We start from the raw sequence: 18,032 nt of genomic DNA on the forward strand, positions 1-18,032 counted from the left end.
ATTCTCTTCACAGGTCTACAGTAAGGAGCCGTTGCGGCCAACCCGGCTCGATGCTTCCATGTGCTGATAAAAACTCAACACGACATTCCTGGGGAAGAGGAGATTATCAGAAGAAGTCATAAGAGATTATGAAAAAATGAAAAATCAGGAAGACCGTTACCTTGTGGACTGACTAACAAGGGCATCATCGTCCAGGGCTTCAAAAACCCGACGATCAGAGGGCAGAAGACTGAGGGAGCTCCATTCTACAACTTTCTCAGGGTCTCGTGTCACCCTATCAGTCTGCTTTCAGGTCCACTGAGGTGTGAAGACCTCCTCACAATCTTCAGAATTTTTGGATTTTTTGTGGGAGGAAGCATCAACTATATCGTGCTTCCTTTTGGTTCGAGAGGAGGAGGAGATATTTGACCTCTCCATCATCAGTTTTTTTCCTTTACCCGAAGCGTCAACCACGGGCCTGATGTTTCTGATACCCTTGTAAGAATGGTCGGGAGAGGGAACAGAAGCTTCTTGATCAGCAGTTAAGGCTCTAGGCGACCATTGCTCAACTGTCACAACAGCCCTAGCGGCCTTCGCCCGTAGATTCTCAAGGTTCATTCTTGGAGGCACTGCAAAGAAGAACAAGAATCAGAATTCCGAAAAGACATATCACTTTAGTAAATTTGAAGAATGATGGTTAGAAGCTCACGATGAGCCAGGCCCCAGTACTAAAGGATGGAGTTATACTCCACCTCAAGTCCATGTATCTCCTGATACCATGGAATTGATTTGATCTTCCTGAAGGCCGCCTCGTCTTCTTTGGATAAGGGAAGGCTCTGGTTACTTTCAGAATAGGAAGTATACTGTTTCCAGACGGTCGGGAAGTTGAGATCTGACTGAGGCGCTCGACAGAAAAAGTATCGTTCGCGCCATCCTTTGTGATTGGAAGGGCAAGTTCCTTTGGCAAGAATGCTGCCCCCTCCAATCAAGTTCAGCCTTATTGCGTTTGGAGAGAAAAACCCAGCCGGGAGGATGGGAGATAGAAAGAAGATGAAAGTGCACAAAAAGAGAAAGAGATGGCATAACACCAAGTTCAAAACACAAACCCAAGAAGCCGACGATGAGACGCCAGCTATTGGGAAGGAGCATTCTAGGGCAGATGTCTCAGTGATTCAGAATGGCTGAGAACAAAGGATTGAAAAAAGGAAAGCGAACCCCGCTTTCCAGTGCATCTATGTACAGGGAAAACTCGCCCGGAAGGGTCGAATAAACCCTCTCATCAAAATGAGGAGCCCTAATATGATAAGAAGAAGGAAAATCAAAAACCTGGATTGCCGAAAGGAGGGTTTCCTCCCTGTAAGCGGAGGGAACAGAGCCAGGTCCGCCATTAGACCTGGAGGTTTGTTTTGGCTGCCTAGAAGACTCGACAGTCACCCTAGGAGTCTTGGAAGGTCCAGACTCAGGAGGGGTGGAAGAAGTTTCGGCTTTTCTTTTTAAACTTTTATGGGAAACTTCAGCAAATTCGCGCCAGAGGACAGTTAGGGTTTTGTTATCACTATCCGACTACTCGGAAGGAAGGGAAGCAAAAGCTTCGTTACCACTACTATTACTGACACTGGGTACCAGGGAAGAAGAAACCCTATTATCCTCCATCACTAGTTTCAGTAAGGTACAAAAAAAGACTGGAGACAAGAAGTTTAAACTTTGCAAAAGGATCAGTAAACTTACTGATTCAGTTAAGCAAAGGCTTGAGAGCGAGAAGGCGTGAAGCAGACGACGAAGGTTCAAATTCCAGACAAGAAAAATGAAACCTACGAAGACAACGAACCGCTTTTAAGCACCCGCATGAGTGTTCGAGGACCTGAACGATCAAGATTGATTCAGCATCAAAGATCAAGATCTGAAGACGTTTTGAAAGTTTGAACTCACGAATCCAAAACAGGCGTTCGGAAACCGTTGCTTGGGTTACGTGAGCCACAATAGATCGACTGCAGAGAGACACGTGGCATTGCCCTCACAACACTCGAGGAAAAGTGACCACCGCATTAAATGTGATATGACATTTAGTGGGATACGCAGAGACTATTGCCTGACGAAGAACCCAGTTAAAAACCAAGCCCTCGGAATCCACCGAACGCTTGGTCTGGGGGGCTCGTGATACGGAGAAAATATGATCGAACCTGGTTCATACTCAGTTTGATCCTCGACCCCGGTCGAGATGGAGGAAATTGACTCGCTTCCGAGTGAGCCGGGTCCGGAAGATAGCTTGCTGAGGAAGAAAACTAAATTAGCTACAGGCACGCCCTAATCCTACTTATGGATTAGGTTAATTACCCTAATGACGGCAGGCATAACTTGGCGGCTGTCACTTATCATCATTAAAGGGATAATCATCGAATAACTTTGAGGTTATCTTAGGAGTCCTGTACTAGTTCAAACTAGTAGAAGTCTATCACTCAACGGATCTAACTGTTAAGATCCAACGACTACCCGAAGAAGGCTCGAGTGCATCCAACGAAGGAGATTCGAAGGTACACTCTATATAAACCTTACTTGCCGACGAGGTAAGGAGGACTTAGATCCACATACACACTAGTAGACGTAAACTATCAGAGGCTTACGATCTAGATCACTTTCCCCGTTTTTTCCTTAGCTCTGTGCTTCTAGCAGAGCCGTTTGTGATTAAGTTCATCAACTGACTTAGCCTTCGGAGGTGGACTCCCGACCCCAGCGGTCGGGCCACATCTGACACTTTCGTTTTGTAGGTCATCACAAGGAGATCTAAGGGCTGAGCAGATTTTGGATGCATCACATACAAAGTAGGATCCGGATCCTCTCCATCTTAGCCTCTTTTCCGTCTTGTCTGTCCAACCATCAAGTGGCAACACGTAGTCCAAGACGATGGCAACCATCGGATTGAAGGGAATCACACCTTTTGAAAACAGAATGATTCCATTTCAGCCATTTCTAAATGGACTGATTCCGTTTCAGCCTTTCCATCCAATGAGTTGCCATCCTTTCATCAGGGGCGGAGCCAAGATTGAACATTTGGGGGGCCGAATATATGTGGGCCAATGTGGGACCCACTATAGGTCCCATCTCAGAATATATTATTATATTTTAATGTGACGTCTACATTAAAAATTAGGTAAATTAATAGAAAATTCGTGAGTGTGAGAGAGATAAAGGAATAATTTGAGAAAGAGAGAGTGAATACCTAATATGGAGAAGATTCAGGAAACTTCCAAAATTTGCTAACTACTTCAATATTTTGTGAGACGTATGAGAAAAAAAAAAAAAAAAAAAAAAGAGAAAAAAAAGAGAAAAAATAGGAATAAAAGAGGAGATTCATGAGAGAATAAATAGAAATAAAAATAGGAGAGAATATATAAGGAGAAATTTATGGATCGTGAGTTAGTTTTTAATTAGAATTTAACATTTTATTCTTTAAAACTAGGGATTTAATGATAACCATTAGATAAAGATTATAAATGACAATTGTATCCATCATCTTTATCTTAAATTTTTATTTTTAATTTTTGGAGGGGCCAAATAGTAGTACTTCACATTTAAAATAGAGAAATAAGAAAAAAAACAAGGATATTTATAATTTCAAAAAATTGGGGGGGCCATGGCCCCCTCCGGTCCTAACGTGGCTCCTTCCATCCAACGTTGCTTGTCACAATCGGACAAGACAGACGAGAAGCTTGTACAGAGAGGCCCGAACTTTAGAAAGCCCAATCAAATAGCAACTCATTTTATTCATCCTTAAATGGTTGATGGTAACCCTAACGAGAAAACCGTAGCTACCCTCTACCACCAAAAACTCATACCAATTGAAATTCCAGGTTTTTCCAGAAGTCAGTTCAAGCCCACCAGGCACCACGCCTGATTGAATTTAGTTTTGCTTTCATCTCTACCCAAGTTGCATCTCCAGCAGTATTAGCATTCTCAAGATAAGATGAATACTGCTTGGCAATGTCTATAATATGAGCAGTTAACTCTAAAGGCCTCGATAGCATCACTTCATGACCAGATCTTCGAATTGTCTTCTCCTCTTTCACTGGAAAGTTGGCGATCATTTCACGTTGGTATTCAGCATTAATTGCTAAATCATCTTGTATTACTATGTAGAATCGATCAACTGAGCCATAACGCTTATTCGTAAGCCATTTTCGTTCCAGTTCATTGTTAAAGAACGACCCTGGCCTTTTCTGTGTGTACATTAGAGCGATAACCTTGCAGGGAAGGAAATCATAGTTGTTATGTTGTACACTCCCAAGCAATTTAATATGGGTGTGTGGTGGTGTGTGCTGGAGGAAAGGGAGAGGGAGAAGGAGAAGGAGCTGACGTACCTCAGGAGGGCACATTTCATAGAGTCTGGTACTCAAAAATCTGTCACCAAAAAAATACCAAGTCTCGTTCCCTCTGGTAGTGATACAAGTGTCTTCCCAGTGCTGTGGATACTTGGCTCCCTGTTGCAGAGAAAGGGAGAATAGAGTTGTTAAGATAGATCCAGAAGAGGTGATAAACGATAACGGTTTAGGAACCTTTTGTATTAATTATTATTTTTTATTTTGTTTACTTCAAAGAAATGAAAGAAGCAATTTTTTTTTTTTAATCAAAAATGGAAACTAGTTTTATTACTCTTGTCCTGAATAAATTATAGAATGAAAAGTAAATTTGGTATGTCCAAATGAATTACTTGATAAAAAAAATGATAATTAAAACTAAGAACAGATCATAAGAGTTTGAAAGTGAGAAAAAAAAAAAAAACAATAGAGTTTTCATAAAAATAATACATACTTACTATTATACTCTCATTTGCATTGAATTTTGTCTTACACAAAAATAAACAGAATGAGTTTTCAATAGAGTTTTTTGGGTTATCTATTATTTCAAACAAAAACAGGGTTTAAAATAGACACTGAACAATTAAAACAAAAAAAATATAAGAAATGTCAAAAAATAAAAATGAGAATTGATACCAAAAATGCTCTTAAGATACCAACCATCTTAAGGACATAGGCAATACAGTGTGAAGTATCTGGCATGTAAGCGGACACAAATACACCTGCAAGTGTCTTATGGGGATACTTCTCCATTGCAACAGCTATACTTAAACCTCCTGCACTGTGACCCACAAGCAAAACCTTGTGGTCTATGCAGTGCATCAAATCAAACAGTGGTTTGGAGTAACTCAAGAACGTAATGTTTTCTATTGAATCCACAGCTTTGGTGATTGAAGGTCCAAGTTGAACAGTTGTTACGTAATAACCTGCGGCCTCCAATATGGGTTTAACCTTGTACCAGTACCATTCTCCTTGGCCAGCACCATGCACAAGAACGATATGACCCAACAATCCTGTGGGCTTCTGAGGGCATGAAGGCTTTTGGTTGAAGTTGCATGGTGGTGGATCATTTCCATTGGCAAGCAAGAGTTGCAGCAACAGAACCACCACCACCATGAAAGACAACGCCATTTCACTAGCCATTTTCGACCTCAACCTTCTGATACCTAAACAGCTTCAAAGCTCTCCTTGTCTCTCTTTGTATAACTTCCATTTACGTTCTTCTTCCCCTATTTATGCATAACTATTGATGAACCACCTTCCAAGGATTTAACACCAAACATCCGTGATCTAAATTTTCTCTTGCTAGTTTCTTTTTTAAGGGGACTTCACCTTTTTTTCCGTCAATATCCATTCCACTTGGTGTAAAGGGCCCCAAAACCAAGTTGGAAAGAAACTGCTTTGGGAACATCTCATGTGGAAGTGGTCGGGCAAGCCCACATGTAGCAGCATGTTACCAAAAACGATCTACTTGGTCATTTTTATGTTATTTTACGTAAACAAAAGAGTTTTGTTTCAACTTTCAAGTCATAAAAAAATTTGAAAATGACTTGAATGGAAGTCATATAAGAATAAATAAAGATGACTATGATTCAATTAAACTTAATTATAATTTTTTATTGCAAGCGTCCCGTAACCCCTGGGGTTTAAATCCTCGGCGGCGCTCAAGCGAGCGGCCATCCAGCGGCTGCTCTGGATGAACGCCACGTGTCAGATAAAAAAAATTTGAACCGTTCAGTATTTTACTATATATTTTCCCTTTAACTCGTTCAATAAATCCGGTTTAAGACCAAACAGGATTATCTATCAATTTCAACCCACTTCATCGGCTCACCCATGTTCATATTAAGGCTGTGTTGAACAATTGCACCGGCGGAACCATCTCCGCCTCCACCACCAGCACTAATAGGAGCAGTTCACTGATTGGTTGAAAAGTTGCCGGAGGACTTGTGCTTGCAGGTTTGTAAACTGCAGTTGCATCTGAAGCTGAATGCTAATCTCATGTTAGGTATCTCTGAAGGCTGAGAAGAAACAGGACTTTTCTGAAGACCAACACCGAAAGATTCTCTAGCAAATATACAGGGACAGCCGATTCAAACATTAGTGGATGGCGGGGCAACCCACAGTTTCATTCAGAGTCAAGCAGCACAGCGTTTGGGATGTGTTGCAGAAGCAGTTCCTCACACCACAGTCATAGTGGGCAGCGGAAATCACTTAACATGTGAAGGCTTGGTAAGAAAACTACCATTACACATTCAATCAATTTCATTTGAGGTAGATGCCTATGTTTTGCCAATTTTTGGTGCAGACTTGATACTTGGGGTTCAGTGGTTGGCCCAATTAGGGCCTGTTCTTTTTGATTATCAAAATTTGACCATTGAATTTCACCACATGGGCCACCCAGTAACACTACAAGGAGACCTTCGCAAGACACCATCTCAAATTATGTATCATGGATTGTGCAAGATGGTTAAAGCCCAATCAGAAGCAATATTTTTTAAATTAGAAATGGAGGAACCCGATAAGTCCACAACTGAGCCCATGAGCCCAGAACTACAGAAGCTTTTAATGTTGTATACTGAAGTGTTTACAACACCCAAGGGTCTCCCACCACCAAGGGCACATGATCATGCCATCCACTTGCAGCCCCAGACCAATCCAATTTCGGTTCGCCCATACAGGTATCCACATTTTCACAAATCTGAAATTGAAAGGCAAGTATCCGAGATGTTGGCATCCGGAATTATACGCCCTAGCACTAGTCCTTATTCTTCACCAGTTCTTTTGGTAAAAAAAAAAAGATGGCACATGGAGATTTTGTATTGACTACCGGGCCTTGAACGCGGTAACGGTACCGGATCGCTTTCCGATACCAACCATTGAGGAATTATTTGATGAGCTATATGGAGCACAATTCTTTTCCAAACTCGATTTGCGGTCAGGTTATCACCAAATTTGGGTACGGGTGGAGGATGTTCCAAAAACCGCTTTTCGAACACATGATGGCCACTATGAATTTCTGGTCATGCCTTTTGAGCTCACCAATGCCCCGGCCAAATTTCAAGCCATGATGAATGAGGTATTCCGACCATTTTTACGCCGCTTTGTTCTAATATTTTTCGATGATTTGTTAGTTTACAGTGCTACATGGGAGGAGCATATACAACATCTTACATCAGTTTTGGACACATTGAAAACTCATGAGCTATTTGCCAAACAGTCTAAGTGCTCTTTTGGACAAACATCTGTTGCATATTTGGGTCATATAGTTTCAGCCCACGGTCTGGCAGTGGACCCCAACAAAATTGAAGCTATTTCTCATTGGCCCACTCCACAAGGCCTTCGGGATGTACGGGCTTTTTTGGGCCTCACGGGCTATTATAGAAAATTTATAAGGGGTTATGCTCAAATCGCCACTCCATTGACAAATTTACTCAAAAAAGGGGCCTACCAGTGGACCCTCGAAGCTAATCAGGCATTCAGCAAATTGAAGGAACAACTGATTCGGGCTCCAATATTAGCCTTGCCAGATTTTTCCCAGCCGTTCACGTTGGAGACGGATGCATCCGGAGTTGGCATCGGAGCAGTCTTAACGCAGCATAGTCACCCCATTGCCTTCTTCAGTAAGAAATTATCGATGCGATTACAAGCAGCGTCAACATATGTAAGGGAGATGCTCGCTATAACACAATCTGTTTGGAAGTGGCGACAGTATCTTTTGGGTAGAAAGTTTACTATTCTGACCGACCACCACAGCCTCAAGGAGCTTACAACCCAAGTAATTCAAACCCCTGAACAACAATTTTGGATGGCAAAATTAATGGGATACCAGTTTGAAATACTTTACCGGCCAGGTAAGGAAAACTCCGCAGCAGATGCTCTGTCACGAGTCTCTGAGTTCATGGCAATTTCTGTCGCTACCCCTAATTTTCTGGATCAAATTAAGGCTGCCATCTCCAACTCTGCTGAATGTCAAACCCTTTGCAATGAATTACACCGCCAACCAGCTCTATATCCTGGTTACCTTGAGCGCGATGGATTGTTGTATTTCAATCAACGCTTGGTTATCCCATCTGACTCGACCTGCGTCATCAATTCCTCAGAGAATTTCATTCTACTCCCAGTGGCGGACACGCCGGCTACCTTCGCACATATAAACGCCTATCAGAAAATCTTCACTGGAAAGGGATGAGGAAAGACACCAAAGAATTTGTTGCACATTGTTTAATTTGTCGACGAGGTTAAAACGCTGCAAGTTTCTCCAGCAGGTTTACTCCAACCCTTACCGATTCCAGAACGCGTGTGGGAGGAGGTTTCCATGGATTTTATCACTGGTCTCCCACCAGCTGCAGGGAAGAGGGCTATTATGGTCATCATCGACCGTTTAACTAAATATGCTCATTTCACTGCCTTATCATCAAACTACACCAGCTATAAGGTGGCCGAAGCTTTTATGAATGATGTCGCCAAGCTCCATGGCATCCCACGATCGATTGTGAGTGACCGTGATTCACTTTTCCTTAGCTCCTTCTGGCAGGACTTGTTTCGCTTACAGGGCACCACCCTCTCGATGAGCTCTGCCTATCATCCCCAGAGCGATGGACAAACAGAAGCCTTAAACCGTTGTTTGGAAAATTATCTTCGTTGCTTTGTAAGTGATGAGCCCCAACAATGGCCGCGGTTCCTCGCTTGGGCAGAATATTCATACAACACCTCCCACCATTCTTCCTTGGCTTGTACACCCTTTGAGGCATTGTATGGACGAGCTCCACCAACACTGGTTCAATACATCCCCAATTCCTCTTCAAATGTGGCAGTGGACTTTGAGTTGCAAAATCGCGACAAGTTACTCCGCACCCTCAAGGAAAATCTCCGCCGTGCTCAAAATCGAATAAAATCGCAGGCTGATCGCAAACGAACTGATCGCCAATTTAACACAGGGGACACGGTCTTTGTGAAACTTCATCCTTATCGCCAGATTACCGTCGCCCGTCGTTTGAATCAGAAGCTATCCAGGCGTTATTATGGGCCGTATGTGATTCTTCGCCGTATAGGGAAGGTGGCGTATGAACTACAACTTCCAGTGGGCTCTAGGGTGCACCCAGTTTTTCACGTTTCCATGTTGAAACCCTGTTTTGGTGATCCGACTTCCTTCATAGAGCTCCCTGCCGATCCTTCATCACCGCTGCAACCTAACACTATCCTCAACAATCGCAAGGTTATCAGGGGCGGAACCACTGTTGCTCAAGCTTTGATCCATTGGCAAGGCTTACCTCCAGAAGAAGCCACCTGGGAAGATATCTCGCAGCTTCGCCAGCAATTTCCAGCACTCAACCTCGAGGACGAGGTTTTTTCTGCAGACCAAGGCAATGTCATTATCCAACAGCCAGCTGGCCCTCTCGTGGCAAGAACCAGACCAGCCAGGGACATAAACCGTCCAACATATTTGAAGGATTATACCACTTAGTAGAATTCTCTAGAAACCATGTAACCACCTGTCAATTTCTATAAGATAGTGGAATACGGAATGATAAGTATGGAAAATTACTTTTATCCTATCTTCTCTCTCTCTTCGTCCTGCTCTCGTTCTTTCTCTTTTCCTCTGTTTCTCTTCTAATTCTCATCTGTTTCTGACTGGTTTCTCAGATCTAGATCTAATTCAATTGTAGCGTGACATGTTAGGTATCTCTGAAGGCTGAGAAGAAACAGGACTTTTCTGAAGACCAACACCGAAAGATTCTCTAGCCGTCATGATTCTGGGCTCAAATCCAGACATCATTTAGAACAATTTGATATCCTTTTATACCATAAACCCTTAAAATTATCATAACACAGGGAAGCGCCTACAGATCAAACCATCCAGAATTTCTATTGGAAATTGAAATGCAAAGAAATTAAAATCGAAATCTATGGATATGTAGAGAAATGGCTGTGATTTGCTCTGAAGCATGAAAATCATCACTAAGATCTCAATTCCAGCTACGGTTTCATTAGCTTGAAGTGAGATGGTTACTGAAGAACACTTGATTGTAATGAGAAGTTCCACTGGAGGAAATTCAAAAAGCTTTGAACCAAAACTTTAAACGCTAAATAGCGTAAACTACCATATGGAAATTTGAGATACTGAATCTAAATAAATTTATCTGTACTACCATCTGGAAGAACTATTCATAAACTTTTCGTCGGAAGCCAACACTCCAATTCTTTTTGGGGCTTCTTCTTGTTTCCCCAGAAACCGAAAGATTGCTTCGCTTCACTTCAATTCAATTCATCAGCCTAGTCTTTGGGTTCGATCGAATTCCATTGGGAAAGGTTCACTTGGAACTCTAAGCTTTGCTTCCTGTGTCTCCGATGGAAGGGTTTTGCAGTGGTCTACTAAAGCGAGTTGAAATTGTTAGATAATTCTGGTTGGTTTTAAACCGGGTTTATTGAACGGGTTAAAGGAAAAATATATAGTAAAATACTGAATGATTCAGATTTTTTTATCTAACATGTGGCGCTCTTCTAGAGCAGCCGTTGGATGGCCGCTCGGATGAGCGCCGCTGAGGATTTAAACCCCCCTCGACCAACATACATAGAGTTTAGAAGCATAGATACATTATCTGTTTCATATTACATCGCATCTTGTTATGTTCTGCTGTATGTTATTTATGTTGTTATGAGTTAACTTGTCTTGTTGGGTTCATTCGAACTCACTCCTTTTTGTGCAATCTTTTTGGTTAGATTATTCCACAGGTACTGACTACTATAAATGACAATACGACGAAGCGCAAGCCAATGAAGCGTACTACACGCAAGGTACTGGCAACAATAAAGATCACACTGATGATCCCTCAAGCGATCAAGTTGCGTACTACGAGTAGACGTAACGTAGAATTGGAACATCTATGTTGGATTGATGAAGTCCACTATTTTGAAGATGTTATCTATAGGATAGAAAACTCGTAGTTCAGTTTGACTTTCTTTCTTTACTTTACTTTAGAAATAGTTGTAACTCTTTTTAGACTTACATGCTATATTCCGCTGTAACTATGGAGTGAGTTTCCGCCTCACTCTACTTCTTTTTGATGTGCTTACATCTGGTATCATTTTTCGCACTCGATTATACCTGATATACATTTCCTAATTAGATCTTTTATTTATAATATTACACTTGATTTTATCTGTTCATGATTATGTTATTGCATATGTAGGAGGATGATTTCCTCAATACTTGATCTTCGGGGCCATGGATCACACACCCGGGTATGCTAGTTAGGGTACCGGCTAAGGGGATGTGACAGTATCCCAATGCTTTTGATAGAATTTGGCAGGAAGGCCATCAATCCCTGGGGCTTTGTTTCCTTTCATTTGGAAAAGAGTGCTCTTAATTTCTTCTGGGGAGAAAGGAGCACATAGAACTTGGTTTCCTGAAGCTGAAATGCATGGAGATGTACTTAGAAGAAATTTTTGAGGATCACTTGGGGAAGAGGAGGTGAAAAGGGAAGAGAAGTGGGTGCATATTTCAGTTTTGATATGGGCTTCTTCTTTAACCCATTGACTAAAGTTGTCCTTTAATCGATGGATAGTGTTCTTTTGTCTTCTTTAGGCAGTCGAGGCATGAAAGAATTGGGTGTTACGGTCTCCCTCGGTCAGCCACAAAACCCTAGATCTTTGGCACCAAAATTTTTCCTCCGCCAGGAGATGTTGTTCTAATTGCTGCTTAAGGTCAATTTCCTCAAGGGTATTGGAATCAGAAGGAGGTTTTTGTAGATATCTTTATCCATTATCCTCCATGAATTTCTTTAACCTAGTTGGGTTCTATGCAGGGGCGGAACCATGATTTAACATTGGGGGTGGGGGCGAAGAATGAAAGTTCAAATAACCTTCCCGTTGGGAAAACACTAATGTTTTTCACCACACATATTGTGTGGGCCCTTATAAAATCCATTGGGGGCCCATTTATGAATTATTATTATATTAAGGAATATATTCACACATATTGTGTGGGCCCCACACGTATTTGAAAGAAGAAAAAAAAAGGTAAATTATTGATATGATATTTTTTTGACAAAATACTGACAAATTAAAGCAAAAAAAAAAAAAAGGAAAAATTTTTTAGGTAAGAGATGCAAACCAATGGTAATTAGTTACCTTACTAATTATGAACATTTATTCACAATAACAAATCCAGAGAACAAAAATTGCGAAGAAATAAGAAACAACGAATATAAAATCAAATAAAAAGAAAAACGATAAATAAATTGAGAAAGAGAAGGAGGACCTAGTTGTAGAGAAGATTTTTTTTTCCAAATTTTCCTTAAACCACGCTTATAGAAGGGAAGAGAATAAATAGAAAGAAAAGAGGAGATACGAGAGAATAAATAGGGATTGAGAAATTAGTTTCTAATTAGGAATGGCATTTTGAATACTTAATAAATTTTCTTTTTTAAAAAATTCCTTTAATCCACGTTTGTAAAAGGAGAAGAGAATAAATAGGAAAACAAGATGAGAGAGAAAAGATGAAAGAATAAATAGGGATTGAGGAGTTAGTTTTTAATTAGGAATGACATTTATACCCATTATTTTACCTTTAAAATTTGTTCTCAATATTTGGGGGAGGGGACAAATAATGATATTTCACACGTGGGAAGAGAAAAAACTGAAAAAATTAAGGAAATTAATATAAAAACTGGAAAAATTAATGGATTTATATAATATTTTAAAAAATGGGGGGGGGGGGGCATGGCCCCGGCCCCACTATGGTTCCACCCCTGGTTCTATGGTACTTCACCCTCGATCTCCTGATACACGAGGTCATCCAAGGCTTCTCTATGCCATTCCATCATGATATCTCGCTCAGGGTGGCACTTGGTTCGAAAGAAACTTCCATAAGAAATGATTGAATCATACAACAAACTTTTTTACCGACTTGATGAAGCTTTTCCAATTCTTGCATTCTGTACAAACAAATATTGGATGTCAGTTTCCTTGCTTTCAAAGTTTCGGTAAAAAAGTGGGGTAGACTATACGTATCCCGATCACGATTGCTGGAAGGGAGCGCTAGTGCTGGGATGCATGAAGAACTCTAGTTTGGGAATTTTGAGATAACTATGATATTTGGCTCTATGATTTTGGCTATTTCTTCTAAAGTTTTCAGCTTATCTCATTTGGCCTTAGAGATCGAACTATCTTGCAAGAATTTGAGGGTTATATACTTCGGTTCAATGTTGTTTTCCGATCTCTCTAGAACAACCCCAAAATGGAGATCCCGACAAGTGAGCTACCAAGCCTACAGATCTTGGTCACTTTGTGGATCTCTCATAGCTCTACTCAGCCAGTCAAGGACTGGACTATGTTTGTAAGGGGTGAAGGCCTCATGTGGTCTATTTTTTTATTTTGGGTAATTAGTTCTTTATTCAGAAACCTGAAGAGTGGCTGAGCAAAGCTCTAATAACCTCTGGTTGGAAATAGGCCATTCTACCCGTTTTAAGAGGTTGAATGCCTTCCTGGAAAGGATATCCGCTATTACATTGGATTTCCTAGATATGTGTCTGGCACTGAAATGCCAAAATTTTGAAGCAATGTATTGTATGTCTTGGAGAATCGGAAGAATATATGGGGGAGGGGTGGACCCATTCACCACAAACATAATTAGATCCTTGCAATCTGAGTGAACCTCCACATATTCATAACCATCTCCCAATGCTTCCAAAAGTCCAGCTCACATAGCTAATGCTTCACCTTCTATTGGTGATGAGAAATATTGAGGTGAAGAGACAGCTAGACACGGCTTCCCATCTCTTCCTCTGAGCAGAATTTCCAAACCACCTTCTCTTGCTTTTGGTCTCCAAGAGGCATCCATATTGAGCACAATAGAGTTGGGATTCATGGTTAACCTCTGAAGATGGGCCTCCGCTGTAATAGTAATTACAGCACTATTGGAGTTGGGTTTGGCAACTGGTGGTTGTTTCTTATGAGTCCAATATTCCCCATGGGCTTTTAATGCCTGTTGAATGACTTGCTTTGCTGTCCATGGTTGATTACCAGCCACCCTATCATTTCTCACCCTCCATAGCTGCCATACAATGAAACCACTAAGGCTTTTCAATTTCACTGCTGCCTGTGCTCCCATTGCCTCAAATTTACCCCATGCTTTGATCCATTGTTCCATCGAGTATTCTCCTTCCTCATGAATACGCCATGTTAAAGGACATCCATACCACACTTGCCGAGCTAATTGACAATGAAATAAGACATGTTCTATAGATTCCTGCCCCTCTCCACATAAACCACATAAAGTATCTAGATGCATACCTCTTTGTATGAGACCTTGGGTTGTCGCTAGTCCTTCATTTGCTGCTGTCCACATGAAGTTTTTCACCTTTGGCAGCGTGTCACACTTCTAAATTTCCTTCCAAATAGATGCATCAATGGTCTCCCACTTTTTGAGTCGGGATGAAGAGGGAGCTGCTGCACTTTCTAACTCTTTTTCTTGTTCTTGTAGTATATAAGCAGCTTTAACAGAAAATTTCCCATCTTTGCTGCCTCCCCAGATTAATGAATCCGCTGTTGGAAAGAGAGAGAGCTTCATACTTAAGATTGCAGCTACTTCTATAGGGGAAAATCAATGTCGAATGATGTCCTCTTTCCATTCTCGTGTGTCTTCATCAATGATATTAGCCACCCACTGTAGACTGCACTGCTGTTCTTTTTTGGTTGAGATCTTGGAGTGAGGATGCCTGAAAATCCATGGATCATCCCATAACTTGATGGTTCGGCCATCACCTATCTTCCATATCAACCCTTTTTTCAACACCTCTCGGCCTTCCAATATCCTTCTCCAAGCCCAAGATGGACTGGCCCCTTCTTTGCTTCAAGGAATTACCTTTGGGATAGTAGATTTGCTTTAAGAATCTTGCCCAATCAGCCTCAGGATTTGAGAATAATTTCCAAGCCACTTTACATAACATTGCTTTATTATGTAGAAGTGGATCCTTTAGTCCTAGTCCCCCTTTACTTTTATGCTTTACTAGTCTCTTCCAGGATAGCCAATGAATAGTTGCCTTCCCATCCTTTCCTCCCCAAAAATATCTCGCAGCCTTTGATCTTACTTGTTTGTGGATCGTAGTTGGGATCTTGAAATGAGCTGCAATGTAATTTGAGGTTTGTAGAGCAACATATTTCAGCATCACCTCTCTTCTTGTATGATTCAACACTTGCTTGTCCATCCCTCACATTTGTGTGCAAGTTTATCACTAATAGAATGGAAGATGTCTACCTTGGAAACCCCAAAGTCAGTTGGTAAACCTAGATATTGAACTGGACCTTCTCTACACTTGACTTCATGATCTTTGAAAACCACCGCCGGATCCTAGGAAGTGTGTTAGGACTAAAGCTAATGGAGGATTTCTTTTCATTTATGGCTTGTCCTGACACTTTGCAATAGTCCTCAATACAGTCTCTAAACCCATATACACTTTGAAGCAGTACTTTTGAGAATAAGAGAACATCATCTGCAAACATGAGGCTAGTGAGAGGTTGGGTTCTGCCCTTGATACTTATCCCTCGAATTATCCCTTCCTTTTCCTTTGGGCAATTAAATGTGATAGACCTTGTGCACAAATTACAAATAAAGCAGGTGACAGAGAATCACCATGCCTTATACCTCTTTCTGGCACTATGGAAAATCTCTCTGCTACATTGATGATAAAAGAATATTGAACTGAGCATAGAACATTCAAAATAAGATCCACCAATCTTATATTGAAACCCAATTTTGACATTATAGCAGCAATATCCTTCCACTCTATCCGGTCATAAGCACGTTTCATGTCCACCTTCATAGCAAGGATGGCTTTCTTACCTTTCTTCTTTTTCTTTAGGTAATGGAAAGCCTCATGTGCCTTAAAGATGTTATCTGAAATTTCCCTGCCCTTAATGAAGGCCGATTGCTCAACTGGTACTAATGATGGGAGGAGCTGATGTAGTCTTGTTGCTAGCACTTTGGTAGCTACCTTGATTGCAACAGGGCATAGACTTATCGGTCTGAAGTCCTCAACTTGCTCCGGGCACTCCTTTGGTATTAAACATACCAACGTATCATTTGACCCTTCTGGGAAGAAGCATGGATCAAAGAAGTTTACAACAAATATATGCAAATCCTCATGAGTTAAATCCTAGAAACGTTGAAAAAAGAGGGGTGGAAAACCATCAATACCATGGCTTTTTAAAGGCCTCATATCAAAGAGGGCATCCTTAACTTCCTCCTTAGTGGGTGTTGCAAGCAGTGCTTCATTTTCAGAGGTGGTTACTTTCTTGGGTAGATCGTGTAAAGCCTTCTCCAGTTCTAAATCATCTATCTCCACAGATGAAAACAAGTCTTCATAGTATGTAGAAAATAATTTGTAAATGGCAGCTTCATGTGAACACCACTCACCATTTGAACTTTCCATTTTCAGAATACGGTTTCTTCTTCTGCAGACTAATGTTGAAGCATGGAAGAAAGCAGTGTTTTGATCCCCTCATTTAGCCACTGCACTCGGGATTTCTGTTTCCAGAAGATTTCTTCAGATTCTGGCAAAAGACCAAGCTCAGTTGCAAGTTCATTTTCTCTCTGTTGAGTTCTTTCTTGAACTAGAAGTCATTGTAAGTATGTTAATTCCTTCTGAAGTACAGAAATTTTATGATGCAGATTTCCAAAACACTCTTTATTCCAAGTAATTAATTATGTCTGAACAGTATTTAATTTTTTAAAGAGAATTGATGGAGCATGAGGATCTGTTACCTTCTTCCATGCAGCTGAAATCACTTCTTTACACCCTGTATTTGTCAACCACATTGCTTCGAAGCGAAATGGCCTTGGTCCAGATGATGGTAATCCTTCAGTATCCAGTGTGATTGGTGCATGATCTGACATCAGGGTTGTTTCTACATATACCACCGATTCTGGAAAAGAGTTGATCCATCCGACTGTAGCTAAAGCACAGTCTAAACGTTCTTGCACATTTCCTCTACCCAATCGTTTGTTGCTCCATGTAAATGCTGCACCTTGAGCTCCCAAATCAGTAAAGCCACAGGCCTCCACCATGCTTTGAAAATTTCGGACCTGCTTCCCTCCTTTACAATTCCCTCCACTTTTTTCTTGCCATGATAAGATGGAATTGAAGTCGCGTATTGCTAGCCAATCCCCTGTTCTCCCTGCTCCCAAAAATTCCAATTCATCCCAGACTGCTTGTCTTTTCTCCTTAATTGGGTCACCATAAACCAATGTCACAAAAGCATGATGAGTTTTATCAAAACAGATTTCAACATCTATATACCTGGGACAAGAGAATGGTATTTGAATTTGTAAATTTTCCTTCCACATCAGAGCTAGTCCCCCTGCTAAACCATCTGGATTTACTACAAAACAACGATCCATTTTAAGTCTTCTCTAAATTTGCTCCACCTTCTTTTGGGTGATTTTTGTTTCCATTAAGAAAACCACATCCGAGTGCCTCTGTTTTACGAGATTTTTCAGAGTGTGGATTGTAGAGGGGCTCGCAAGACCTCTACAATTCCAACTTGTGATGATCATGACTGCCCGTGGGGCCGTGATTCCCCAGCCTCCATGGGGTTCTACATTAAAATTGTAAATGAGATTCAGCCTCCATACTCATATCATCAGTTTCAGGGGTAGCTTAAGAGCTTCTGTGTGTTTTTGAACTTTTTTTCCCTCCC

At 41.1% G+C, this 18,032-nt stretch overlaps 2 protein-coding genes across 2 annotated transcripts; both read right to left on the reverse strand.

Moving 5' to 3' along the window:
• Positions 1–3,845: 3,845 nt before the first annotated feature.
• LOC149005460 (salicylic acid-binding protein 2-like) lies at positions 3,846–5,462 on the reverse strand. The gene is made up of 3 exons (XM_089135581.1): positions 4,992–5,462; positions 4,335–4,454; positions 3,846–4,217 (listed from the first exon to the last, which is right to left on the reverse strand). Exons 1-3 carry the CDS (start codon positions 5,460–5,462, stop codon positions 3,846–3,848), a joined length of 963 nt encoding a protein of 320 aa, XP_088991707.1.
• An 11,575-nt stretch (positions 5,463–17,037) lies between these two features.
• Positions 17,038–17,733, reverse strand: LOC149005461 (uncharacterized). Its single transcript, XM_089135911.1, has one exon. It carries the CDS (start codon positions 17,731–17,733, stop codon positions 17,038–17,040), a length of 696 nt encoding a protein of 231 aa, XP_088992037.1.
• Positions 17,734–18,032: the final 299 nt, after the last annotated feature.

The sequence above is a fragment of the Hakea prostrata genome, chromosome 9, assembly GCF_041222555.1.
Source record: "Hakea prostrata isolate BN-2017 chromosome 9, UWA_Hpros_2, whole genome shotgun sequence".
Classification (NCBI taxonomy): domain Eukaryota; kingdom Viridiplantae; phylum Streptophyta; class Magnoliopsida; order Proteales; family Proteaceae; genus Hakea; species Hakea prostrata.

Excerpts from the sequence above, each read along its gene's own strand:
- LOC149005460 (XM_089135581.1), bottom strand. The coding sequence starts at position 5,462 with ATGGCGTTGTCTTTCATGGTGGTGGTGGTTCTGTTGCTGCAACTCTTG. Across the intron at positions 4,455-4,991 it reads TTGCCTATGTCCTTAAGATG|GGAGCCAAGTATCCACAGCA; the intron begins GTTGGTATCTTA and ends TCTCTGCAACAG. Across the intron at positions 4,218-4,334 it reads ATGAAATGTGCCCTCCTGAG|GTTATCGCTCTAATGTACAC; the intron begins GTACGTCAGCTC and ends CTTCCCTGCAAG.
- LOC149005461 (XM_089135911.1), bottom strand. The coding sequence starts at position 17,733 with ATGGATCGTTGTTTTGTAGTAAATCCAGATGGTTTAGCAGGGGGACTA.